The sequence below is a fragment of the Aptenodytes patagonicus genome, chromosome 5 (assembly GCF_965638725.1).
Source record: "Aptenodytes patagonicus chromosome 5, bAptPat1.pri.cur, whole genome shotgun sequence".
In the NCBI taxonomy this organism is placed as follows: Eukaryota; Metazoa; Chordata; class Aves; order Sphenisciformes; family Spheniscidae; genus Aptenodytes; species Aptenodytes patagonicus.
Window position 1 is genome coordinate 10843384 of NC_134953.1, and position 23817 is coordinate 10867200.

The window sequence follows — 23817 nt, forward strand, 5'->3', positions numbered from 1 at the left end:
ACATTTGGAAGGCTTTCTTTGCAGTCAGGGAAGCCAGAAATTCATTAAAATCGAAACATCTAGAAGATGTCATACAGTTTACAAAATATTGGAAGCAAACTTGATCCTGGGTGTAGCTGTTTGACATCCTGGATTTAAGGTGAATTAAGGAAATCTTAAAGGACAAAAAGGGTTCTGCTGGTCTTGGACATAGAAACACAGGCCTGGGAGGAGAACCACCTGGGTCATCAAGTCCAAATTCCAGTCTCATAGACAACCATGGAGCAGACGTCCAACTCACAGCACCCACGAGAGTATCCATCCCTGCAGCTACAGACCTACCACTCCCCCTCAACAAACTCCTCATCTCTGCAAGAAAAGACCAAAAACTTCAAAAATGACAACAAGCCACAGGCAGAGAGCAGGAGAGAAGCATTGCCAGTGGCTAGGTGCCCTTCACTAGCAAGAGATTTCTGCCATGAAAATGCCCAGAAATTTTTGAGCTCTTAGGAATTAATCATTTTCTAAGAGTACACCTACACTGCGATAACTGCAGTTCAAAGCGACATCTTCTGTTACCTACGGACTGGCCGCCTTGGGTTCTGCTAGCAGCGTTGCTGCAGCAGCATGGAGCTGGCGTAGGGTACGGCCCCACGAGCTGCCAGCACACCGGTGACTGCCACGCAGCACGGGCCGGAGCTGTCAGAACAGCGGCTGTGCCAGCAGGTGAGTTAAGAAGACCTACAGAAACACATGGGCTTGCCAAGGTTAAATATCTTAATCTGGAACATGGGAACTTTTAATTGAAAGCTTTGCTTTGAGCCCATTTCCAGTTATTAAAATTCAGGAGTCTGTGCTGAATTCCTTGTGGACATTCATTTTGATTAACAGAAGACATGTGTGTACTAGGAAAGGAGTCTTGAACTGGGAGGAATCAGATAAATGTAGATAACATTCTCAACTCTCTTGCAAGTTATGCCATACCTGGTATTTTGTGTAAAACCTCAGATCTTGAAGATAAGCAATTATTTCAGCTTTCATTTAATACCAAGCTATTTCTGGCTTTCATGGCTACAAAGACCAGGTGGAAGTGGGACTTGGCTGCCTCCCAAGGGGCCAGCCAGAACTGGAGGCAAAGGAAAAAAAAACCAGATACATTCTTATTTACAGCCTTGTGAATTTTATGCCAGTCTCTTGGTTTTGGAGGGTATTGACTCAGGACTGTTTAACTTTTGGGCTTGGCAGCATTGTGTATTAGCTGTGTATTATCTCTATATCCTGTAGAGTGCTCCACCGCAGTATGTGCTTGCCTGTGTTGGCTAAGTAAATGACTCCCCTTACAGGGGTGTCATTGTGTGTCCCTCCTTAACGTTTGTCAGAACTGGTGAAAATTTCATAGTGGAGCCCTCACCAGTAGAAGATGTTTGCCCAAAATCAAAACAAAAACAGTGCTGGGAATGTGTCACTTTAGATCTAATGTTATTTTTACCTTGGGTTTTAAAGAAATGAACAAAATTGTGAAAAGAATTTCAGCCTTACCAGAACGGAAACATTGTTTTTTTCCCTTTAAAATGACTTTTTTGGGGGTGAATGAGAGACTATGCTAAAAAAATAAGAAGTAGAATAATATATGTTGATTTTATTGAAACAGCAGGTTCTGACTACACTGAAATGTAGCTGTAGAATTTTATTCAAGTTCTTATTCAAAATGAAAACCCCATCGAAAAGTTGAAAATTTCCACAGAGAACCTGAATCTTTCCTGTTCCAGTCCCCACTGCTCTCGGTATTATTTATTCCTTGCTTTATCATGCTGCCCAAAGCAGCCAGGTACAGGCAAGCACTTCAGGGTGCAGGTGCTACATAGGCTCCCAGCATAAAGTTGGTGCCCATCTCCAAAGAAGATAGTCTAGTTTTCATATGGATAGGACAAAGCCATCTTTTTATAATGAAAGGACAAACCTGTAGCCAGTCTGCTTGGCTCATGTAAGTCACTATCAGGTCTGATGTTAAGGATGATGATACAGGGAATACGAGCTATATGTTTGTTTATGTATCTGTATTGTGTTTGCAAATGCACTATTTGTCTCTTAGTATGTTTTAATTTATCATACAATGTGCATACTTGTTTATCTTTGCCTATAGGTCTGTATTTATAACTGTGGCTATATGGAGTTAGACATTTGGGTCACATACTATATATTCAGACCCCACAAAGAATTAATAAACATTTATTCAACCAATACAGTTTTTAACGGAGTTTAATGGGCAAATAGGCTGTTGAGATCTGCGGCTTGTAACCATCAACAGCTAGCTATATGGCTGTTTTTGTACAGCACCAAGCACAGTTACTACAAATAGTAAGTCATAACCACCTAGAACTCATCCGTAACAAGACTATAATATCCATTATGTAGTACCTAACATGTCTGAATACTGATATATAATTAATGTGGAACCTTGCTCTATTATAAGGCACATACCGACGTGTGCGTTTGCATAGTTGTGTAAGTCTGTGAGTGCAGATCTGCTCTATTTCTAAATCATGTATCTGACATCCATCTGATTAACTGCAGCACCATGGGTTTCTGTGGGCCGTCAGCAGCCTGTTCTTTCTACCCTCTTCTGTTTCAGTCACGATGGCTGATAGAGCGTACACTGGACTTTTGGGTCCCCTTTTCCTGGCCCTTGCATAAATACCGTCTTTGTCCACAGGAGTTAGCAGTTTAAGGGTTTACCTGCATCCGGCTATGCAAAATAACTAATTTGAATTAACTGAATGTGTGAAATTAAAGTGGTCTAGTTAAACTACATTACACCTCTGACTCCCTTGTTTAGAATTAAGGCGGCTTTAATTTAGTTTAGCTTAATTCACTTTGGAAATGAAGTAAACTAAATTCAATTTAGGACACTCAAATTTTGAATGAGCATCTGAACAATGTTTTAATGCTTTTAACCAATGCACTTGTAAAGTTAATTCAGATTAATTTTCTCGTTTGCCCTTGTGTAAACAAGCCTGTTGCCTATTCCCTGTCAATGAAACCATCTCAGCTGAGACTCCTTCAACAACCCCAAACTGACAAACAGCCTCCCAAGAGCAGCAGTTTAAACGATCCTCCCACACGCACAAGTGTTTCCTCATCCCTACATCCCCATGCAGGCAACTCCATGAGCTTTAGCGATCTCTAAGACTGATTTGTCCAGAGCTTGACACGCTGAGCCAGGCACTAGCTGGGGTAAACACAGAAGAGGAGCAATTGTTTAACACTATCTGAAGACCTGAGTTACAAATATTTAATTATTCAAATTTTACAGTTTAGGCTTTTGCAGTGGAATACTGTATTGCAAATTACAAGATATTCTTGCTGAAAATCAGGATAGTCCAGAGAATTTTAGTGATTTTATCCAGTTCCACCATTTCAAAACATGGTCCCCTTAATCTGAATTAAGTACTTGTTCACCTAATGAATCGGAATGCCTCCAGCTGTAAATTAGCATGTATTTCATTTTCTGATCTAACTTAGATTGGACAAGACCAGATGCAATCAGGATTCATAGGTAGAGGAGTACGGAGGAACACAGGTGATGGTATTTAAAAAACTATACTACTTTTACATTTTTTCTTGAATATTGTAGTCTAAGAAGACAGGAGGTAGCATAAGGTGGCCCAAAGATTCTGTCTTGCTATTTTTAAAGGGCAGTTGCAAAATCAATCATGAACAAAATAATCTTAGAAATAACACAGACGCATCTTTTTAATGCATAAATATTAATCCTTTTAAAGCATCATTACAGAAATTTCAAACTTTTCATTACCTTGCCTAATTTTAAAACCACACTGTGTATTTGGTCAAAAGATGTCTTAGGAGGAAAATGTTGTCAAACATTCTTTTTATCACAATGCAAAAAAGCCCTTGAAAAATTGCCTTTTGGAAAATCTCAACTCAGAGAAAGCACCTGCCCTAAATCTTTGCTAAAAAGTCAACCAGATAAACAAAAACCCAAACAAAGCAAAGAAAGCCCACTTAAATATCCCAAGCCACCAAGTACTATTTGATTAGATGGTTAGGCTATATTTTTGTGTGCTTGTTTTTTATGGAGTTAGTGCTAATGAATAAATGTTGTTTGGCGGCTACTACAGTCTCAGATCTTTGACTGGTAGAAAATTAGCATAGTTTCACTGAAACAGTTACCAGTATAATATAATAAGGAGACAGTCTTATATATTAATATGCTTGTGCAGAACGCATTTGAGTGTGTGTGGGGCATCCATTTATGTGCAGCTAGCTAAAAAGATACCACTGTAAGTAAAATCTAGGTTTGTAGCAACACATCAATTTGCGTGACTTTGTCGGTGTGGATATACAGCTGTACGAGGCTACACGGCTGCATCAGTGTGTGCGTGTACGTGCTTGTGTATTTGCACGCACGCTCGTTTGCATGTATGTCTGTCTGCAGGTACGTTTCTACTTCTGTGTGTAATCTGGCTGCGGTGCTTTCTGAATTGCAATGAGCTCAGTAAAAGCACGTATGTATTTGTATCTGTGTGTGCATCTGTCTGCATACGGATGGGCTTGCGTGGTGTCTGTGGATGCATTTCTTCTTGTGTGGTTTGTGTGTCCCTCCTGTGAGATGCATGCCTTCCTCTGGTCCGATCTCAGTCACTGTGTGTGCTTTCATTCCCGTAAAAGGCAGCATCCTTCAGCAGCAAAAACACTAAGTGGGCGTCGGGAGACCTGGATCCTGATCCAGCTGCCCTGCTGATGGGCTCTGCGACTAAGCAGGCTCTTTTAATTCACTCTGTGCCTCAGTTTCCCCTCCCATCTTTTTTTTACAAAGACTGTGGACATAGACTGTCTGCTACTACGTGGGCATATGTAATGCCATATGTGATGGCCTCTGTCTAGCTCAGTCAAGACCCTGGGTCCCGAGAGGATCTTCTGATGCTATGCCACTGCCTTACAGTAATACTCATCCCTGCACGTGCCTGCCTTCGTGTGTTGGTGTTTGGGTGTCCATCTGCGTACTTTGTGGCTGGCTATTTGTAGGTTTTTTGAAGAGTTTATCTCCCCCGTGTACATACAGAGCAGGGGGAGGTGGAAAGGAAGGAGTTATTAAATGCCAAGCGGATATGCAATAAATCCCATTGATTTTACAAACTCCAACTTGTCTTCAATCTCTTTCCATTCTTTATCCTGGGGGCATTGCAACAAAACCCTATTTTAAATACCTTTTCTTTCCCTTCCCCCCTTCCCCCTCCTCCCACTCCCCAAAAAAGTGTCAATATTTTATTTGGATTTTTAACTTCGCTCCATAACAGTTGTTTGACCTCCTGACTCATGTGAGTCACATAAATTCTGGGACTTTATTCAGGAGCCATGTTCCTGCTATTGAATAAGCAATTTGGGAGGGTGAATTAATGACTTGTGCTGTTGCTGGAAAGTCCCTGAAGAAATATTAAAATTGCTTGCAGACTGAATCAATACTCACTGAACACCCAGCATGAGGACCTGGGCTTTTTAATGGCTACAAGCAGCGGCACTCGGTAGAGGAAGGGGAATTCCTGTAGACACAATGCACGCAGGCACACACAACCGATAGCAGTCTTCCCCCGGCCTTGCTGGCATTTTCAATAACGGCATGTTCTTGTGCACACAACCTGGTACGAGCCGATGCCTGCTGTGCCAGGGAAAGGACTTAGGGTCCGGTTCCCCTGTCTCCCTCCCAAGAAAATCACGCAGGATTCGCAAAAGTTGGCTGTTCAGGCCTTGCGTTAAGCGCTTGGGTTAGCATGCTCTGGCACAGTCTGCGAGGCACAAGGAAGGTCGATTATTTGTTGCATTATGAGCATGTTTTACGTGGGCACTTTTTTCCTCTCTGAAGGGCAAACACACTAGTGCTGTGATAGATTTGGGTGTGCTGCCGTGGTTTAGGAAGAGGATTGGGCTGTTTTGCGGAGGCACGTCTGTGAGATGGTTCTGTGGCTTTGGGTGCTGAACAGCGTTTGCATCCGTTCATAGCGTGGACGCATTGCACCTCTGATATTCAGTGGGTTTTGCTTCCTTATGTTGGCTTGTGTTGTGGTGAGTCTTGAATGTCATGCACCCCTGCTTGTGTTAAGAGTGACCCCATGATGCTTTTGGTCATTGAGCAAAGGTGTCACTTCACTGGATCAGTCTATTTCGATGGCTGTGGGTGCAATCCTGCATGGTCCTGAGTGCCCTGGGGGTCCACCAGCCTCACTAGGACAGCGTGCTCTGCACGCTCCTCGCCGAGGCTTTTACTGATAAATAATGATTCTATGATTCTACTCGCTAGGCTGACAACAGCCAGATTTTGCCCACACCCTAAGTTTCACTCTAAGCCCCCTTTGGCAAGGGTGGGTTTTGTTGCCAGAGTTTTCAAGTCTCCTTTAAGAATGCGGGCCCTGTGTTTTGCCATTGTGGTGGTGAATGGCTGTTTTGTATTCGCTTGTTGGGCGGCTGTTATTGTGTATTAACACCAGGGTGGGTGCGCTTTGTATGACCGCGTGTCTGTCTCATTGATTCCATCAGTATTATTTTGTAATCGTGTGTCTCTGTGATTGAGTTAGTGTGCATTTCAGGGCTCCTGTGTATTCAATAATGATGTCAGGGATTGGGTTGTTTGACTGGGTAATGGCCTCTTTTCAGTGTTGTAAGTGAATGTGTCCTTCTCCTGTTTCCCTGTCTCGGCTGGGGCAGGATCATTTACACTAGGTGATTCCTTAAGATGCTCACATGCGCTAAAAGAATATCCCTTTGGCTCCCGAGCTCTCCCTGCCAGCGGGGCGTGCCAAAGGTGTGCCGCTCGCGTGTGTGTGACACACGGGGTGGCACGTCTGGCTGGTTCTCAGCCACACGCTTCAAGGTCTGTGGCCACTTACTTGTGAATAACTGTGTGTGTGTGTGTCAGCGAATTGCTCAGGCTACGTGAACATGTTTACATGCGTGTGCGCCTTCTGGTGCACTCAGGGGTTTTGCTAAGACTTTTCAGTTATGGTTTTGGATGAGTCTCCATATCCTAGTTTTCTTCACAAATATATGCAAGACTGTACTGTGCAGTTTCAAATAGATTTGACTGAGTCTGTGAAGGGATCTATAAATGACTGCATACATCTACAGCGAAGCGCACACTTGCCTTTGCAAGGGTCTTCTTGTGTGACTTTCTATATTAACGCATAGAAGGGCATCCGTGTCAGTTAGCAGATGCCTCTGATCTGTGTGTGACTGCCTGACGATGTTCCCATGTCTGAACTGACCTGGGTCTCTTATATATGTAAGAAAGAATGGGATTCTATGTCAGCAGCATTTAGCAGTAAATATATGTGCTAAGAAATTTTAAACGTACAATGAATCTCTGGGTTTGTGCAATGGCTTCTGACTTGCGTGGATATTGTGCGCTAATGCCCTAAGACAGTGTAGCCACATTTAGTCCCTTGGAAATGAACAAGAGAGTTCGGTTATTTTTCAGCTGATGATTATGTGTCATTGCCTCGTGGATTTATTTGCTCTGCGCAGGCAATGTGTCTGGCATTGGGCCTGTTCTGTGCTTCCTCAGCCATCAGGATTTGGCCCAGCAGCAGTCACATCCAGACAAAGCCTATGAAGAAGGCTGTGAAAGAGCCAGAAAACTTCCAGAGAAAGGTCTCAGCTGTACCCTCTCACCAAAATATCCCATCAGGGAAAGACCCGTGACCTCTCTCAGTCAGGTCATCTATATGGCTGGGACTTAGCAAGTCAGTGAATTTAGCTTGTATTTTTCAGTGAGGTCGCTAACAGGTAACTTCTTACTCCTCCTTGCATTAGCTCAAGCCTTGTTACTTTCACTGCCTCCTTCTTTGTGCTATCCCACTTTTTCCCCCTTCCTCCTCTGTATTCCTGCCTGCATTTGACCTTGAACAGATGACACCATCCTTAGCTCACCCACTGCTTTACCAGCTCCCACCCCTCAAACTGGGGTAGCAGCATCAGGGTAATAAGGGGAGGGAAAAAATGAGGGAGTGAGGAAGGGAGAGAGAGAGAGAGAGAGGCCTGTTTGAAAATAATTGGAGGCTGTTAAACAGAAGAGCCCAGCATATCACTCTAGTAATGGAAATAAATTCCATTGTATTTGCATTTTAATTTTCCACATAAACAAAGGCCCGGAGTGTGCTGGCTTCGCCAGAATCACCGGCCAGAATTTAATTAGAAATGAAAAGTTTATAGGGTCCTCTTTAATGCGATTAATGCACAGTTAACATTTATCACATACATATGCTGGAATCGCCTTTTTTAAGCAACCACCGGCCATGAAATGAATTTCTTTTCAACTTTTTTAGTGTGCGTGAGGAAGGCTGTCTCTGGTGAGGCGGTCCAGTGAGCACACTCCTGACAGCTCGGTAAACTGCAGCCCACAGAGGCTTAGTAGCTCCCATCCTCACTGAGGAAAGTTCAAGGTGGCTTAGAGGGAAGCATGGTCTAGTGGTTAAAGCCTGAGGTTGGGAGTCAGGGGATCTGGGTTGTATTCCCAACTCTGCCACATGCTCACTGCATGACTGACTTGCTCTCAGTGTCTGTTTCTCTGGGTGTTAAAAATAAAAGAGAAATCAGCTGGAAGAAGAAATCTCAGCCCCAGACCCCTCTGTGTCTCGAGCTCTCCAGAAACTTGCCCAGCCCTGTTGTATGGGATCTGGATTGGATCCTGCACTGTGCTGACCCCTCAGCTCATCTCCCCGTGCCCGAGCATCCCCACGCCGGCCGCGGGGACAGGGGAGCGCCCGCAGCGCTCGCCTGATGCGAGAGGCTGGGCCTCCCAGAGGGACTTCTTTGCACTGCCCCGGCTGCCTGCGCATGCCAGGCAGCGCTGATCCCTGCCGCACAGGTTTGTATGGATCTCACATTGCTTGTGTGAGATACGCATCGTCCTGCCAAGGGGCATGAGGCAGGAGTGGAACAAACTCTGCCTGTGCAGCATGGAAGCCCTGGCAGCCCCGCCGAGAAAGGACCTGTATTAACTGCTGAGGCAGCTCCGCGTTTCTTAAGGGGATCCTCTCATGCTGGTTTGGTCAAAAAAACTGCTAAGAATGGCTTGTGAGATACTGGGGCTGTCAAGCCCGAACCTCAGATCCTAGCACAAACCTAATCAGGAGCAGCTACCAGCCCTCCTTGTGGTAGGGGTAATTATACCTTCCTCACCCTGAGGGGCCCTGAGAGGTCGCTCCGTGAGTGCTTATAAAAAGCTTTGAGCTTGTCTGCGCGGGGACACTAGGAAAAGCAAGTCTAAATCTAGACAAATTATCGATATCCTTCCCTTGCAGAGCACAACGCCGAGATAAAAGGCCAAAGGTGAACACCTCCCCTGTGAGCCAGTGCCCCTGCCACAGCCAGGAGAGCATCAGGCTTGTCACCTCCCTGCCTCCTCCTGGCTCCCAGAGGGGACCATATCGCCACCAGTGTCCCCGTTGTCCCTTCCTTATGCCCCCTCCCCTGCCCTGGCTGTGTGACAGATGGGGACTACAGCCCCCCTACTCCCACGTTTCCTTTCCAGGCTTGCAGACAAGCGGAGCAAATAAACCAGGCCCATGGACACAGAGTGTTAGCATGTTAGGGACACAGCAGGGGAAGGAGGAACATGAAACCTCTATTGATCCCTTGAGGAATGATGTCCCTTCCTTATCTTATCAGATTCTCTTCACTCTTCAATTATAGTCTGTTGAAATTGGCCTCTTAACCCAAACAAGATAACCTGGGTAATGAGGAGAAGAGTGGGAGGGGAGGGGAGCGGAGAGGAGGGCAGAGTCCAGTGCATTAAACTATGGCTATATATAAAGAATATATAAATTCTTATATATATAAAGAAATATCTCCTTTAGCGTAACCTACTCTGCCCCCACTATCCCCAGGTATCCCCTTCTTGCATCATGTATCAGATGAACTAGCAGACATCCACTCCCTGACAAATATATCATGCCAAGTACACCCCTCATTCCCTCAGATGCACTAGGTACCCCCAACAGGCACATGTCCCCACATTTGTACGTGGCATCTCCATGTATATGTGTACCCGCCCTGCCATACGCCTTCTGTGTTCACACATCTCAGCAGATACCACTCTGTCGTACGCATACTCACACACATGTTTGTGTTACTGACGCTGCCCATCTCACCAGCTGCACTCTCCTCAGCACATTGGTGGTATGGCTGCCATAGCACCTTATCCCCAGGTCTACCCAAAAGAGCTGCTGATAAAGATATGAGCACTGCTAGGACCCCTCCATGCATCTGTTCACAGCCACAGTTCATCGGTGCGTTCACACGACTGCCTTGCCATCGGGAAGCAGTCACACAGAATCCTGTGCAGAGCCCCACAAAACTAGACAGGCTTCCCAAGACGTGTATTCCTGTGCCTTTGCTCGCCCCTGTGACTCCCTGCATGTAACTGCAGAGTTAACAACGTTGTTTCCATGGATAAGACTATTCTTAGTTCTTACACAGGCCAGTAATGCCTACTTGCTATAAGTCTATACTCCCAGCTGGACATGTTGTCCTAGTGATATGCCCATGCTCCTCCTCGTACACATGTCATGGGGTATAGGGCATGTCTCGCCCAAATATCCATTACAGGGAAGATTGTCTGGTGGAACAATAGAGACTCAGCAGTCTATCTGCACAAATGCACCCGGGTTTCCATGCTCAAATTACTTCACTGTGCACAGAATGATCCGGGAGCACATTCAAAAGGTGCAGAAGGTGCTTTCATTTTGGAAAGGTGGTGCTCCAAGCAGTACAAAGGCTTCGTTTACAGAGCCGGCCACCCTCCTCTTGCACCCTTCTAAAGACTGTATTCCCCAGGATCACTTTATCCCCTGCCTTTCACTGTGCCAGGGGCATTTCCTTGCATACACATCCACCTGAAATGGGCCACACTCCCTTCCATTTCATGCCTGCCCATGCCACCAGCTCTGCCAGTTTTGCCCGCTGGGCACCAAGACCCATAGGGGGGGTCACCCATAGGCATGTACTTTTCTTTAAATATTTGCGGGTCGCAAAAATTCATGTAATCTGTAAAAGGGAGTTAGAATCGTGGCAGTCATCTTTCTACAAATTTACACATGCTGTCTCATGTGCAAGTGTACAAACTCACCCACGCAGTTCCTCCCTGCTTTCCAACTTGTGCACCTCACGAGAACCCGCACACAGCCAGATACACTTAGTCTGTCCCCGTCCTTGCTGCCTCCATATGCACAGAACCCTGAGCAACTCAGGCACACATGTAGTCTGAAATTGTTAAAGCCTCATAAGGGAGCTGGATGTCAATACTGGATGACTCTCTGCATCTTGTTTGGCACAGTGGCCAAGACTGCCTTCTGTAAAACCACAGCAGGTCTGGTTTTGACACTATCCAAGTCAAATCTGCCTTAGCCTTTCACTCCATCCTTATCTCCTGCCCTTTCCTCCCCCAACCCCACCCAGCTGTTGTCTCCACCCGCTCTGGAAGCTTCGTGTTGTGGCTGGCTGTCTGCCAGAGACAGCACCACAAACGTTGTCTCTTTAAAACTCTAAATTTTCTGTTTGTTCCATAGAGAGAGGGCATTTGTGTCATTATTCATTTTCCACTTGCCTCTGCTTGCACAGCCTTGGCCCATTTGTACGTAGCACATCCCAGAAATAATACACTTCCCCTATGCACTCAGTATGCAAACATGATCTCCTTTTCCTCAGAAATATTATTCCTTCCTTTCCTCTTCTCTTCTACATCTCCTCCCTTCCCTATTGATTTTATAAATAAACGTATATGTATTTTTGTGTATGTATAATTTATGTATAAATGTATAATTTTTCAAGCTTGAAAGTCTAAACAACCAAGAAAGGGCCTAAATTTAGGCAAATATTAACAGCAGGCACTATTACATAGCTACATTGTGCTGTGGTCTTTCTTTTTAAAGGCAGATGACCAAAAATTGTTCTTAAAAGATTTTTTAGAGAAACATGAGTATGTTGAAAGGCCTTAAAGTGCCTTTAAGAAGCGTCCAAATGTTAGTACCCAAAGACTCTACTGCAATTTTAAAGTGAGAGCTTGAAAATGTGCAGTGGGGTAATGAGTTTGCCCTCATATTTCAGCCCAGCTTGAAGAAAATGAGGGCTAGTTCCGGGAATCAAAGGGCTGGGATATTAACCCTCCCTGACCAAAGAAATGGGTACTGTTATTGTTGCCAGAACCATCCAAACTACCCTGAAACTTGAGGTGGTGCAGGGCACCCTGTCTGATGGATATGTGATGGTTTCTTTTGTGACTTTGTCATCTGGTCGCAGTCTCTGCTTTTCCTTTTATAAATTAACAAACAGACATCAATCTGACTTGCAAAACATGGATACCACCCCTCTCAACTGAAATACAGTCATGGGCGTTTTGAGCAGAGCTGATAGCTATTTTTGATGCAATTTGCCTCCCAGCCAGAGATGGAAGTTTAACCCTGTGCCTTGGACCCTGCAAAGAGGGGAGGGTGCTTACCTTGGAAGGAAGAGGAACTGTTCAAAATGGAGCCAAAGGGATAAAAACTACATTGGCCCCCAGGAGAGAACAACGAATAGAGGCAAACTCCAGCATATCTGTGCGTGCGTGCATGTGCGCGTGTGTTGGGGGAGTTGCTAGAAGCCTGGGGAACAATATGCTGTGCAGATTTTAGAAATGCTACAGGAACTGCAGAGCTAGGGGATGACAGCAGCAAGAAATGTCCTACTTCTATTTTTCATACAGGCAGAGACAAGCCACCAGAATCTCCCTTCCTGATTTAACAGTGAGGTTTGGATAAATGTTTCATACGTAGCATTTTCTGGGAAGCGAATCTGTGGACTCACAGTCCGTTAGCTCAGGCTTTTGGCACATCGCTCTTTCTCCTCTCTGTCAAAACTGGTACACGCATAAATCCCAAGCCAGACAGAGGACAAAGGAATATCCTTCCCTGACCACATCGAACTCCCGCATATGCTTCCTTTAGCCTACCAGCATTTTGTATCACCGTCTACGTGCCTGCCCAGAGATACATGTTCCCTGCCATATCCCGATATGCTCACATGTAGTATCCAACCAGCAGGCGCATTTCCCCAAAGGTACCTATCTGCATTGCACTCACAGTCCCCATATAAATGTCCTATAAAAAACCACAGTATATCTCTGCTTTTTCCTTCCCCATACCCACCTCTGAAGACATCAACCTTTCAAATTTGCCTACTATATATAAAAATATACCCTCTGTGCTCCTCCTATCCCATCACTCCTCCTCAACGTCTATATGGACAGACATATTCTGTCCACATGTCTCAAACACTTCATGGATACATCCTGTCATTCTTCACACCCCAACCACAGCTATTCCTCTCCTATGGCTCCAGGATTGAACTGCTGTGTTGTCCATTTCCCAGCGACAAGGGGTCTAGTTACAGGGTTATTGATTGGTTTTCATGCAGACAGATGGATCTGCCTTTGGTCTCCCCACCAAAATCCACCTCTGTATGGGCTGATTGTCACTGCTCCAGGGATAGAATTTCACCAGGAGACCACCCTCCATGCAAACATCCTTCACCCAGGCCACGGATGGTAATAAATGGAGTCAGGCTGAGCCATAATAAAAGCAATTGAGTGGGTTACCTGTGCAGACATGAGATTTATACCTCCTCATATTTGATGTGATTGTTTTACTGAGTTCTCAGTGCAGTTAGGATGCCGTTTATTTATTTATTTATATGCCTACTTATCAGGGAAGAGGGGGGAGGCTGTCGCAGTCTAGCTAGTGTTCAGCCTCTGTCTTGTCAGATATGAGCCCGAAGAAGAGGGCTTTCCAGTTTTGCTCTGCCTTTTACCCTAGACTTGGGCTTGGTGGGTGAGCCCTGGCCAGATAGCTCATTTCCTATAACAAAGATGTTTGTTTCAGGACCCCTGAAACCTTGAGGACTGTCTGAATTATGAACCTGGTAGAAGCTAAGAGGATGGTGTAAAGAAAGACATGTGTATGTGCCGATTTTCTAAAAGAACCTCTCGAAAGAACTTCCTATTTACGCTGTGCCTGTTTTGGACAATGGGCTGTGATCTATGCACAGAGCCTCTTTATGCTATTGCAATAGAAATAGTAAGCACCGGCATTGCTTCTGACTCTGTCATCACATGTGAGCATTGAGAAATATTAGCAGGTGCAAATTGATTGGAAATGAATATTTGTAAGTGCACTCTGAGGAGTTTGGAAACCAAGTGATTAGATTTGTGATTTTCAGTTGGGTAGATAGCCATGTAAGTGCTACAAAATCAGCTCTCAGTTACTGGCACTAGAGAAAATTGGAGGCTAGTGCTGCATATCATACTGTCTAGTATTTCATCACAAGCCTAACGGTGTTTGTTTTGGGTTTTCCAGCTCCTCTAGTCAAGTGATAGCATGAGAATTTCAGTTCTCATTTAATAAAGTGTGTTTCCAGTGCTTGTGGGGGCTTGAAAAGGGCCTGTCGGCTCTCTGAAGTCTCAGAGGACTGCATTGTTAAGGTGTTTTTAAAGTCATTTAATGGGAGTCAGATATCCAAATCCCTTTAAAAATTTAGGGTAGAAAAGAGAAAACAAGTAAAAACAAACCCAAATTGTATTACAAGTACTCATGATTTTTATGCCGATCGCACGATTTAGGCTCTGCCTTGGCATTTTTAAACAGTTAGGACTGGTAAATACGGCCATGCGTGTATAGGCTTCAGTAGATTAATTGGGATTACAGGGGAAAAATCCTCATTCCCGTTAGCTCTCAGTTTAAAGAATGATCGTTTGGGAGAAAAACTCAAACCTTTCTGATGCTTTCAGGAGTCGTAATCATCATCAGAGCCATCTCCACACAGATGGGATTTCCTAAAGCCCTAGTTAGCTGCACGGATGTCGGGCCAATGACAAATTCTTTTGAAAGCCTCTACCTTTCCATTTATAGAGAACTTCCCCAAAAGTGGGATCCCTAAATATTTTGCTGATTGTAAGTAGCAAGCCTAAACTCCGTTTGAATTTCAACATGCCTTAATTAAAGACCATGGCAAGTTAATCTAAGTGAAGCTCAGCCTTGTTCAACTGAAGTCATATCTTTTTATTCAAGTAATATGGAAATCTTTTTTTTGAACGGGCTTTAGAATCAGAGATGGGTTTTTGGGGATATTTGATATACTGCTGAAAACACAACTTTGTTTTGTATGCGTCATGTCATCATATCATAAAGGGTCCAGCTGGCCTGCTAGAGCATTATCTATCTCTTTAGCCAACGCCAAGATTATTTCTTGTTGTATGTTTGCTTGTTATGAATACCATCTAGTTACATATATTCCAAGAAATCAGGAATTCCTGTGGGATGCAATTCCACAACTTAATGGACCTCCCTATCAGGAGATTCCTTCTGCTACCATTTAAATATTTCCTTTCTTATTTCCCTCCCTTCATTCCTGGCTATGCTGCTTTGTTTAAACGTGAATAATTCCTTTCCTGTTGGAGGGACTGTGCCCTTCAGATCACTATATTGTTCTCACCACTTCGTCATTGCTTGGCCAAGCCACTTATATTTTCTCCTCTTTTCTCCCAAAGTCAAATGAGTTTTTCACATAATAGTGATTCTGGTAAATGAGGGTTAGCTCCGTAAGACTCATTCACCCAGCACTGAAATGCAGCTACCTCTATGGCAGAATGCAGCAATCATTCACTAGATGCAAAAGCTTGAAAATGTTTAACTTCCAACAAAAATCAAGCTTTCTGTACATCTATACAAAAAGGAAGGGCTGGGATTTTTGGGTGATAAAGAGACCGATGTGGTTCTGAGCTTCAGGGTTCACAGAACAGGGAGCTCAAAACTTCCCAGGCACAACCAATTTTACTTGCTAACTGCCTCTGTTGAGCTAATATCTCTGCAATATGAAAATTAGAAAAAATGTGGCTAGCTTATTGTAGTTCTCACCATACAACCTTCCAGTGGCCAGATATGAGGAATAAGACAAAGAGAAATGCTGTGAGCATTCATTTGCTCTTTCAGCTCCGGTAATATTGTCTGTAACCTCTGCTTTATGAGCCTGTCCTTTATTTGCAATGATAAAAAGAAGATAATCCCAGGTTTGTGTCTGATGGAAAAGAATCTGAATTTAAAGGAGTATATTGCTTGTAATGAAGCCCTGTGTGACCTGACCGCATTTTTTGCTCAGCTGAAAGCAACTGGCAGTAGAAGTCTTCTACCTTGAGAGCGTCCCCTGATGCAGGAAATTGCATGGAATCCTTAGACTCATCAGCTAAGTGAGAGGATCCCTGCTAGGATCCCAAGTTTCTTCTGTGTGCGCTAAGAAGTGCCAGATTATGAGACCTCGTAAACTCTGTTGGGTACTCTCGGACAAGTTTTCTTCACCCTTGCTTTGCACCAACCCATTGTCAGTCAGAGGCTAATCCAGTCTACGTGGCCAGTCTAATCCTTGGCCTCTCTATTGAGAAAACTCACATGTGGCTACTAAATACTGATGCCGGTGACAGGCTTGTGACACACACGCTTGCCGGTTAAAACTGTGCAATTCACCCCGTGTTCACTGCAGACCATGCAGTCGTCACTACTTTTGGTCGCTATGAACAAGCTGCCATTAGAGATACTCTGTACTCTTCCATCTTCGCCCTAGACTCGTTACCTGTCCTCCAAGAATTCCAGATTTGCTCGGTGGGAAAGACAGGGAGAGATTCACCAGTGACTCTAGGCACGGTGTCCTTTGGGGAAATTCTCAAGCGAGGCTAGCGAGAGTGACTCAGAAAGCTCTGTTTGCATAACATTGATTTCTTCCGCATATGAGACAGCCCCTGCCCTAATACGCCCGCCTTTTGCCAGACTCGATTGTTTGTCTTGAGACGTTACGTTTACCTCAATAGAGATTCTGTTCAATTCTGTCTCCCTTGCGTGGGCTAAAGCCTCAGCTGATGTAAAACAGCCTAGCTCCAGTTCTGAACCTTTTCTCGTTACGTGTTGAACTCCATGGGCATTTTTAGTGAAAGGTCACACTGAGTTTTACAAAGGTAGCTAAATACTGTTATTTTCATTTTACAGATGGCAAAGCAGCCTCATAAGGAGTCCGTGTGACATGCCCAAGATCAACCAGAAAGTTAAAGGCAGGACTGGTAAGAGAAATCTGATCTCCTAAAAGGCCATCCTTTGCTCTAAACTACAGGGCTGCCCATGGCCACTGGAATTGGCCACATGCTCAATAATATTTCAGTGTACAGGTATATTTCACTGGTCATTATAACCTGAATCAGTGTGTGTGTCTTTCCGTATGTATTTTTAAAAAGCACATCGGTATTGGAGACTTTAACTAGGAATCATTAGCCAATTGTTACCTAATGAAACAGGAAACATCTCCCCAAACCAAGCGCTTACCACTAGAAATTAACGTATACCCAATACCTAAGAGAAGACTGAAAAAACATCTAACGGCTTGACTGAGGTAATATATCCGCTAAGCTCTATTCTCTGCCATGGGGTATTAGTTAGGTCTACTCTCAGGAACTCAGGGTCCAAAGTGTATCCAGAAGGCTGACTGAACTCCGTAACGCTTTGGCTTCGGCATTCCTTGGATAAGGACTAACTGGGAGTCCCTAGTACTGAACCCAGCCGCAGGAGAGCAGGGATAGAGGGACAAATTGTGGGAGGGTTGTTTTGCTTTGCCTTTCTGGACCTGTAAGGAATTCATTAATTTAAAAGAAGCAGGAAATAATGCTTAAACTACAGTGTCCATTGCATCACTTGCTGCCTAACTGTGAACGTGTGTCCGTGACATGCTCCGTCCTGTTCCTACTAAAGTACACCGTCTAATTCAAAAGGTTTTTCTGGGGTGATTATTATCTCATGAAACCTGTGTTCTTAGGCTAACCGTACATGCCGCAAAACAAAGGGAAAATTCTCATTAACATCTGCCTCCAAGTTCATACTTAGGAGACCGCCGCAAGGCTTACAGCAGTGCCTAAATCCAGTTGAAATATCCTAACCCGAAGTGACCGAAGATAACCCGTTTATAGTCATATGGTAGGTGGAAAAGTTCGGGCTGGCAGGGTGCTCAAGAAGCAAGGTGCTCAAGCCATTTAAAGTAAGCATTAATTGCTTACCAAAGAATTAAGAGCTTCTGTCGCTTGCCTCCTTCTCAATTACATGCACTGTGTATATGTGTGTGTGCGTTTACATATATGCATGTGTACATATACGTATGTGTATATATGCCTGTATCCTACACATACACAACAGGTTTATACTGTATAGCACCTAATGTGTGAAGCGGGAACAGGAAAGCTCCCAGCGCAGAGATAACTGGTCTGCCTCGATCCTGTCAGTTCTGGTGCGCTTTGCTTATTAACTAGTATACTCTCTAGACTTTTTTGCCGTAATGAAAGGAAAACTACCGCATAGCAGAAGACTTAAATTTTTTTCCTGAATCTTGACAGTGTAGTTAAGTCATGTTTTTCACAGAGTTTGTATCTAGCCTTTATCTGCGTGAGTTTGGTATGAACAAGTTTCTGATAAATCTCAATACTGAATTACATGTCGTCCCAAATGCGTCCTGATATTCTCAGTGCAATACTGACAGATCAGTGCAATGTAGGCACGTAGAATTCATGTATCACAAAAAATAATTACGGGAAAATAGATTTTTAAAATGTTTTAGGGAGACTTTAAAAATGGAATTGAAACTGCGTTGTTTTGTAGTCTCTCACCCGAAGGCCTTTGTTAATGTTAGACTAATCCCCAGAAAGAAAGAAAATAAAATGTAATTAATACATTTTCAGAAAATCTTATAATAACCAAAAGTAATTTTCTTCCACGTACAAGGAGATCTCCATTTTGAAGTGCAGTATTCACAGTCTATCTGGGGACATAGGTAACTTCTATTTCTGTAAATGCCTCACTTATTGTCTCAAGATGTTAAACCGCTCATGGATGTAGCTCTAACAGTTCTGGACACTAGGCCAATGCAGATTTTGCTTTGGAAACTCCATATTTTGTGAAAATAAGAAGACAGATCTTTCTAGAAGGTTGGTTTTTAAAATTGTCATCTATCTGAAGCTGCTCAGAGAGTCGGAGTGTTAGATTAACTCCAATTTGTGATCGTACCGCAGGTAAGGGATGTGCTGTTACAAAGGATCGACCCAATTCTGTATGTGTATTTTGACAATGGGAGAGAGAAGAATGTATATTTAAATTGTGAACTCAGTCCCCTCTTTGTGTTTTGTGACTTCTGTGAGCTGGAGTCACAAAAATCACTGGAGTGATGAAGCTCACGCTACTCTCCGCGGCAGCGGTATTGGGCCCTTATATACTCGCCATTTCCTATTCCGCTGCAGTTTTTTCCCAGTTCGCTGTCCTGCTCTTGCCTAGCACAGACTTGCAAATTTTATGTCCTGTGATATGATGGGCTCACTTCCTCACAGATGTGAGTTTTGGAGAGCGTGAGTGGGGTGAACAGTGGGACGCTGGGCCTGAATTTTTAGAAGGAATGGGGAAAGACTTAATCATACGAAGCCAAAATGCTCTTGTGCCTTGGTGACTACACACTCAAATGCCATCGCAGTATGAACCAAACATGGTGGGTCACAGCTGAGCCTCTTTAATAAAATAATACTTAGCAGCTACAAAGCACTTGTCTTTCTCAAAGCATTTTCTAAGCGCAATCTAACTGGCAGCTGTTCCCACCTCCTTCTGAGAAGGATCAGTTTTCATTTCCAGGGTGGGGAAACTGAGGTACAAAACCCCTAAAGCCCCGCGGCCAACTGGTAGCAAAGGTGGGAGCAAAACCCGGCGCTCAGCCTTCTGCCCGGGACATCGCAACCCGGACACGAGGCGTCGGGTCCAGCCGCCATAAGGCTGAGACTTCAGTGACGTCTGGATGCCAACATCCCTTCAGCTAGCCCAAGTATACATGTGTGTCGGGTCCGTACATGCTATTCCTCCAAAGAGCCCACAGCCGTTCCCCTGGACTTCTGCACCACCAGCTTAATTCCTCCCAGGGATAGCTGGCTGTCCTTCCGCAGCTGCCTTTGTAAGGTGTCTGAATGTCAAACTGTTATTATTTCAATACCTGACTGAGAGAGTAACAGAGACCTGGAGGTTTTTTAGGAGGGTGTATAATTAGCCGATCAGTATTATGTTACCCTGTTCATAACTTAATAACCATTTTAATACAGATGGCACACACAGGGATAATTTCCTAGGGTAGCCTAGCAGTATATTACAGAGTCAGTGTGTCTGAGGGAATCTTTCTTAGCCAAGGTACATTCTACTAGCTAATTCTACCTGCTGTTTTCAAGATGATTTGGGATAATTCCATATCATTTGCAAAATATTAAAACCCATTTATATAGGATGCCAGATTTAGAAATACACAGTCTGAGTTATTAGACATATTTTGATAAATCTGCCATGGAAAGCGCAAGACAAAAAATACCACTGTGTTTTCCCTGCTATTTATTTTTTGCTTCCCTTGCTATAAATACACCAGGTTTTTTAAAAAAAAATCTGGCTAAACCTGTTATATATCAAAAGGGCCAATATACTGACTTGTGCGTTTTTATCTATGCAGACACTACAAAAGCCTGCGTGCATATTTACGTATACCCTGTATACGTTTATTTGAGTATATTTGGGATTGCGTGCAAAATTTCGTGTATTCTTACTCTGTCGGTGAGGTGTTTCGTGCCTATGTATGTACCCTTCGCAAATATCCCCGTGTTACTCTTGTTTCTAGAGGTTGCATTTCTGGTGGGCATATGGTCAAGGTATCTGTACATACATTGCACGAAAACACCGTAATTACTTTTCCTGCGTGCGTAAGAGTGTTGTGTGTTGCCCGAGTGTGAAGATCCGATGTACGTCGCGTTTCAGCGTGCGGGCACGTGAAGAGCCGAGCGCTTCGCAGTGTGCTAGGACTCGATTACGTCTATCACCGGCCTTTTTCTCCCGCATCGATCCTTTTTTTTTTTTTTGCCTGTCATATGGTTATTTTTGTCACCTCAAACCTGAGACCAAATCCGAGTCCCTCCACCAACAGAAGTCGCACCCTAGCAGCCGGGGGAGGAGATGGGGGGGGGGGGGGGGGGAATTGTTCGCTGGCGCTGAATCGGTCCCGCCGCTTCCCAGCCTCCTGCCAGGGCAGGGATCAGCCCGAGCCGGGAGCCGCAGGGACCGCAGGCAGCAGCGCTCCCGGGCCGGGGGAAGGGACCGCCTCGCAAGTTTAGCCGTTCCCTCGGGCTAGCGATGAGGAGCGAGCCGGGGGGAGCGGGTGCAAGGGAAGCCTTCCTCCAGCACTCGGCGGCTCGGGGCCGTGAGCCCGGCTTGGCAGCTGATAACGGCAGCTTTTCGGCTCAGAGCCCTAATACCCTGGCAAAGCCGGCCGTCATTTACACCCCGGGAGGGGTGTTGGAGGGACAGGGGAAAACCCGGCTCCGCCGCCCGTCGCCCCGCCAGCTCGAACAGCCCCCAAACCTTGCGGCACCGCCGGGCTGCTCGGCGGGGAGCTCGTCTGCTCTCGCAGCAGCGCTGCCCGCCCCGGGCCAGGCGGCAGGAGCAAGCTGCAGCCCTGCGGCGTGCAGCAGCGAGTCCCGGGGCAGACCCGCTCCCCCGCTGCCCGGGCCCGGGGCGGGGCAGCCGCCTCCGGCCCCACTGCCCGGGACTGGCCACGGCGGGGCCGGGGAGCGCCCGCTGGGCCGAGGCCGGGGGCTGGCGGGCCATGCCCAGGGGTCCCGCTGCGGGCGGGGGGCTGGAGCAGGCTGGATCTAACCTGACGGAGGAAGGATTGGGCCGTCCGCGCTGTTGAGGGGGGGTTTGTGGGGCCGTAAAGAGGCGATTGGGCCGCGAGCAGGGCCGCGGGGTTGCTCTTACCTGTTTATGGAGGAGACGCTGGGGACCGTGTCGTTGTCGCAGATGCCCTCGGCCAGTAGCCTGTCCCGGATCTCCCAGGCGAACATTGTCGGGTTTTGTCTCTTGTACTCGGCGATTTTATCCACTACTTTGGGGGTCGCCACTTTGGGTTTGGAGCCGCCGATCACGCCGGGCTTGATGCTTCCCGTCTCGTAATACCTGCACAAAGGACGGTCAGTGACCTGCCGTGCCCGGAACAGCCCCGCCGTCCCCGAGCACCCGGCTGCCCCTCGGAGCGGCCCCCGGCCCCGCGCCCCACCTCGGCTTCGGCCCGCCGGTGCGCGGCGTCGGGCCGCGGCGGCTCGGGTGCCGCATGGCGCGGCTCCGCGGGGCGCCGGGCCGCCGGTGGCTGGGGCTGGCGGAGTCCCTTCTCATCTCCAGGGCTCGCTCCCGCTCTATTTTTTTTTTCTCCTCCCCCCCCCCTTTTTTTTTTTGTGTGTGTGAGAAGCGAGGGGCGCTGGGCTCTTCGCTGCCTCCCCCTTCCCCCGCCTTACACGCCACACACTCGTTCCAGGCCCGGGGATCGGGGAACGAAACAGAAACCCTCGCCCCGATGCGGCCGGCCGGAGGCGAAGCCCGTCGACCGCCGGGCCGGGCCGGGCGGCCGGGGGGGGGGGGGCGCGGGGAGCGGGCAGTGCCGGGCTCACACACACACACCCCCGCCCCCGGCTCTCCCGGCCGGCTTCTCCCCGCCGGCGCGCTCCGCCCGCCGCGCCCGGGGCGCTGGCAGGGCTGTGGGTGCGGGAGCGCGGTTTATTCCCGCCCCGGGTCCCTCGGAAGCGGGAGCTCGTACGGGGCAGCTCCGGCCCGTCTCCCCGCAGGCCGTTAGCTCTGCTCGCGGCAGCGGCTCTGACCCGTCCTTCGCGGGGGGCACGGCACACGCACAGGCGCCCGGGGCTCTGCCGACACCGCTCCGCACCCGAGCGGCCGGGCCCGGGGGCGCCGGCTCCCCCCGGCTTGCCTCTGGCGATATTTCACACCACATTTGGCGGCGATCGCTTACCGCCGGTGTTTATTTATTTGCCCCGTTGTTTATTTATTTCCCCGTGTATTTGCTAAGGCCGCTCACGGATTGTTGTGAGTTGGGGGATTTTTGTTGTTGTTGTTGTTTTGGGTTTTTTGTCGTTCCTTCGTTTCGCCCCCCGTCCGTGTCCCCCCCCCCGCCCCTTCTCTTTCCCGTCCTCCCGCCCACCCCTCGCAAATTGTTTGTCTTCCCAAGAGTTTCCAAACACCGCCGGGGGGGGGGGGGGAGCACGTCCTTCCCGGCTGGAGGAGGGGGCCCTGCTCAGCCGCGGGCTCCCACGGCGCGGAGGTGCCGGGGCCGCTCGGGGAGGTGGCGGGGAGAGCCCGGCGCCGCGGGAAGGGCGGGAGGTCACACCGGAGCGGGGAAGGGATGCGCCAGTGCCGTCCCAGGGGAGAGGAAGGAGCTGCCTCTTTCCTTACCTGCCCAGGATCTTGCTGACACAACCGTGGCTGACCCGCAGCTGCCTGGAAATGTCACAGGGTCGCACCCCCTGGTGAGCCAGCTCCACTATCCTTTGTCTCACCACGTCAGGTAGGGGCCTGCCGTTCACAAACACCCCCCCGAGCTGGTTCACACCCCCGTGCCCTGCTGGGGAAAGAGAAATAAAAAAAACACAACAACCCACGCACACCAGAGACACACCGTTAGTCGTGGATTCTTCGCCACCGGTACTGCAAAATCTCCAGTCACTACAGATGGATGGAGGTGATGGTGGGGAGTCGAGAGGGGGGAACAAGACGTGGGGGGGAGAGAGAAGAAGAGAAAAAGGGAGAAAGAGCAAGAAAGAGGAAAAAACAGGGGGAAAGAAAGAGAAAGAAAGCTAACGAGAGAAAGATACAGAAAGGAAAGAAAGAGGAAAAAGAGCGTGAAAGAGAGAAA

The 23817-nt window shown here is 46.9% G+C and overlaps 1 protein-coding gene across 9 annotated transcripts in view; it reads right to left on the reverse strand.

The window, feature by feature from the left end:
* Window positions 1-23817, reverse strand: part of PAX2 (paired box 2) — a 98290-nt gene that overhangs the window by 57700 nt on the left and 16773 nt on the right. For 6 of the 9 annotated variants that reach the window (XM_076338622.1, XM_076338624.1, XM_076338620.1 and 3 more), the window contains exons 2-3: window positions 23358-23526; window positions 21876-22073 (exon numbers count right to left, since the gene is read on the reverse strand). In XM_076338622.1, the coding sequence (XP_076194737.1) occupies window positions 21876-22073; window positions 23358-23526 (367 nt within the window). The remainder of the gene's footprint in view (window positions 1-21875; window positions 22074-23357; window positions 23527-23817) is intronic. The other 3 variants (XM_076338621.1, XM_076338626.1, XM_076338629.1) reach the window with 1 other exon arrangement.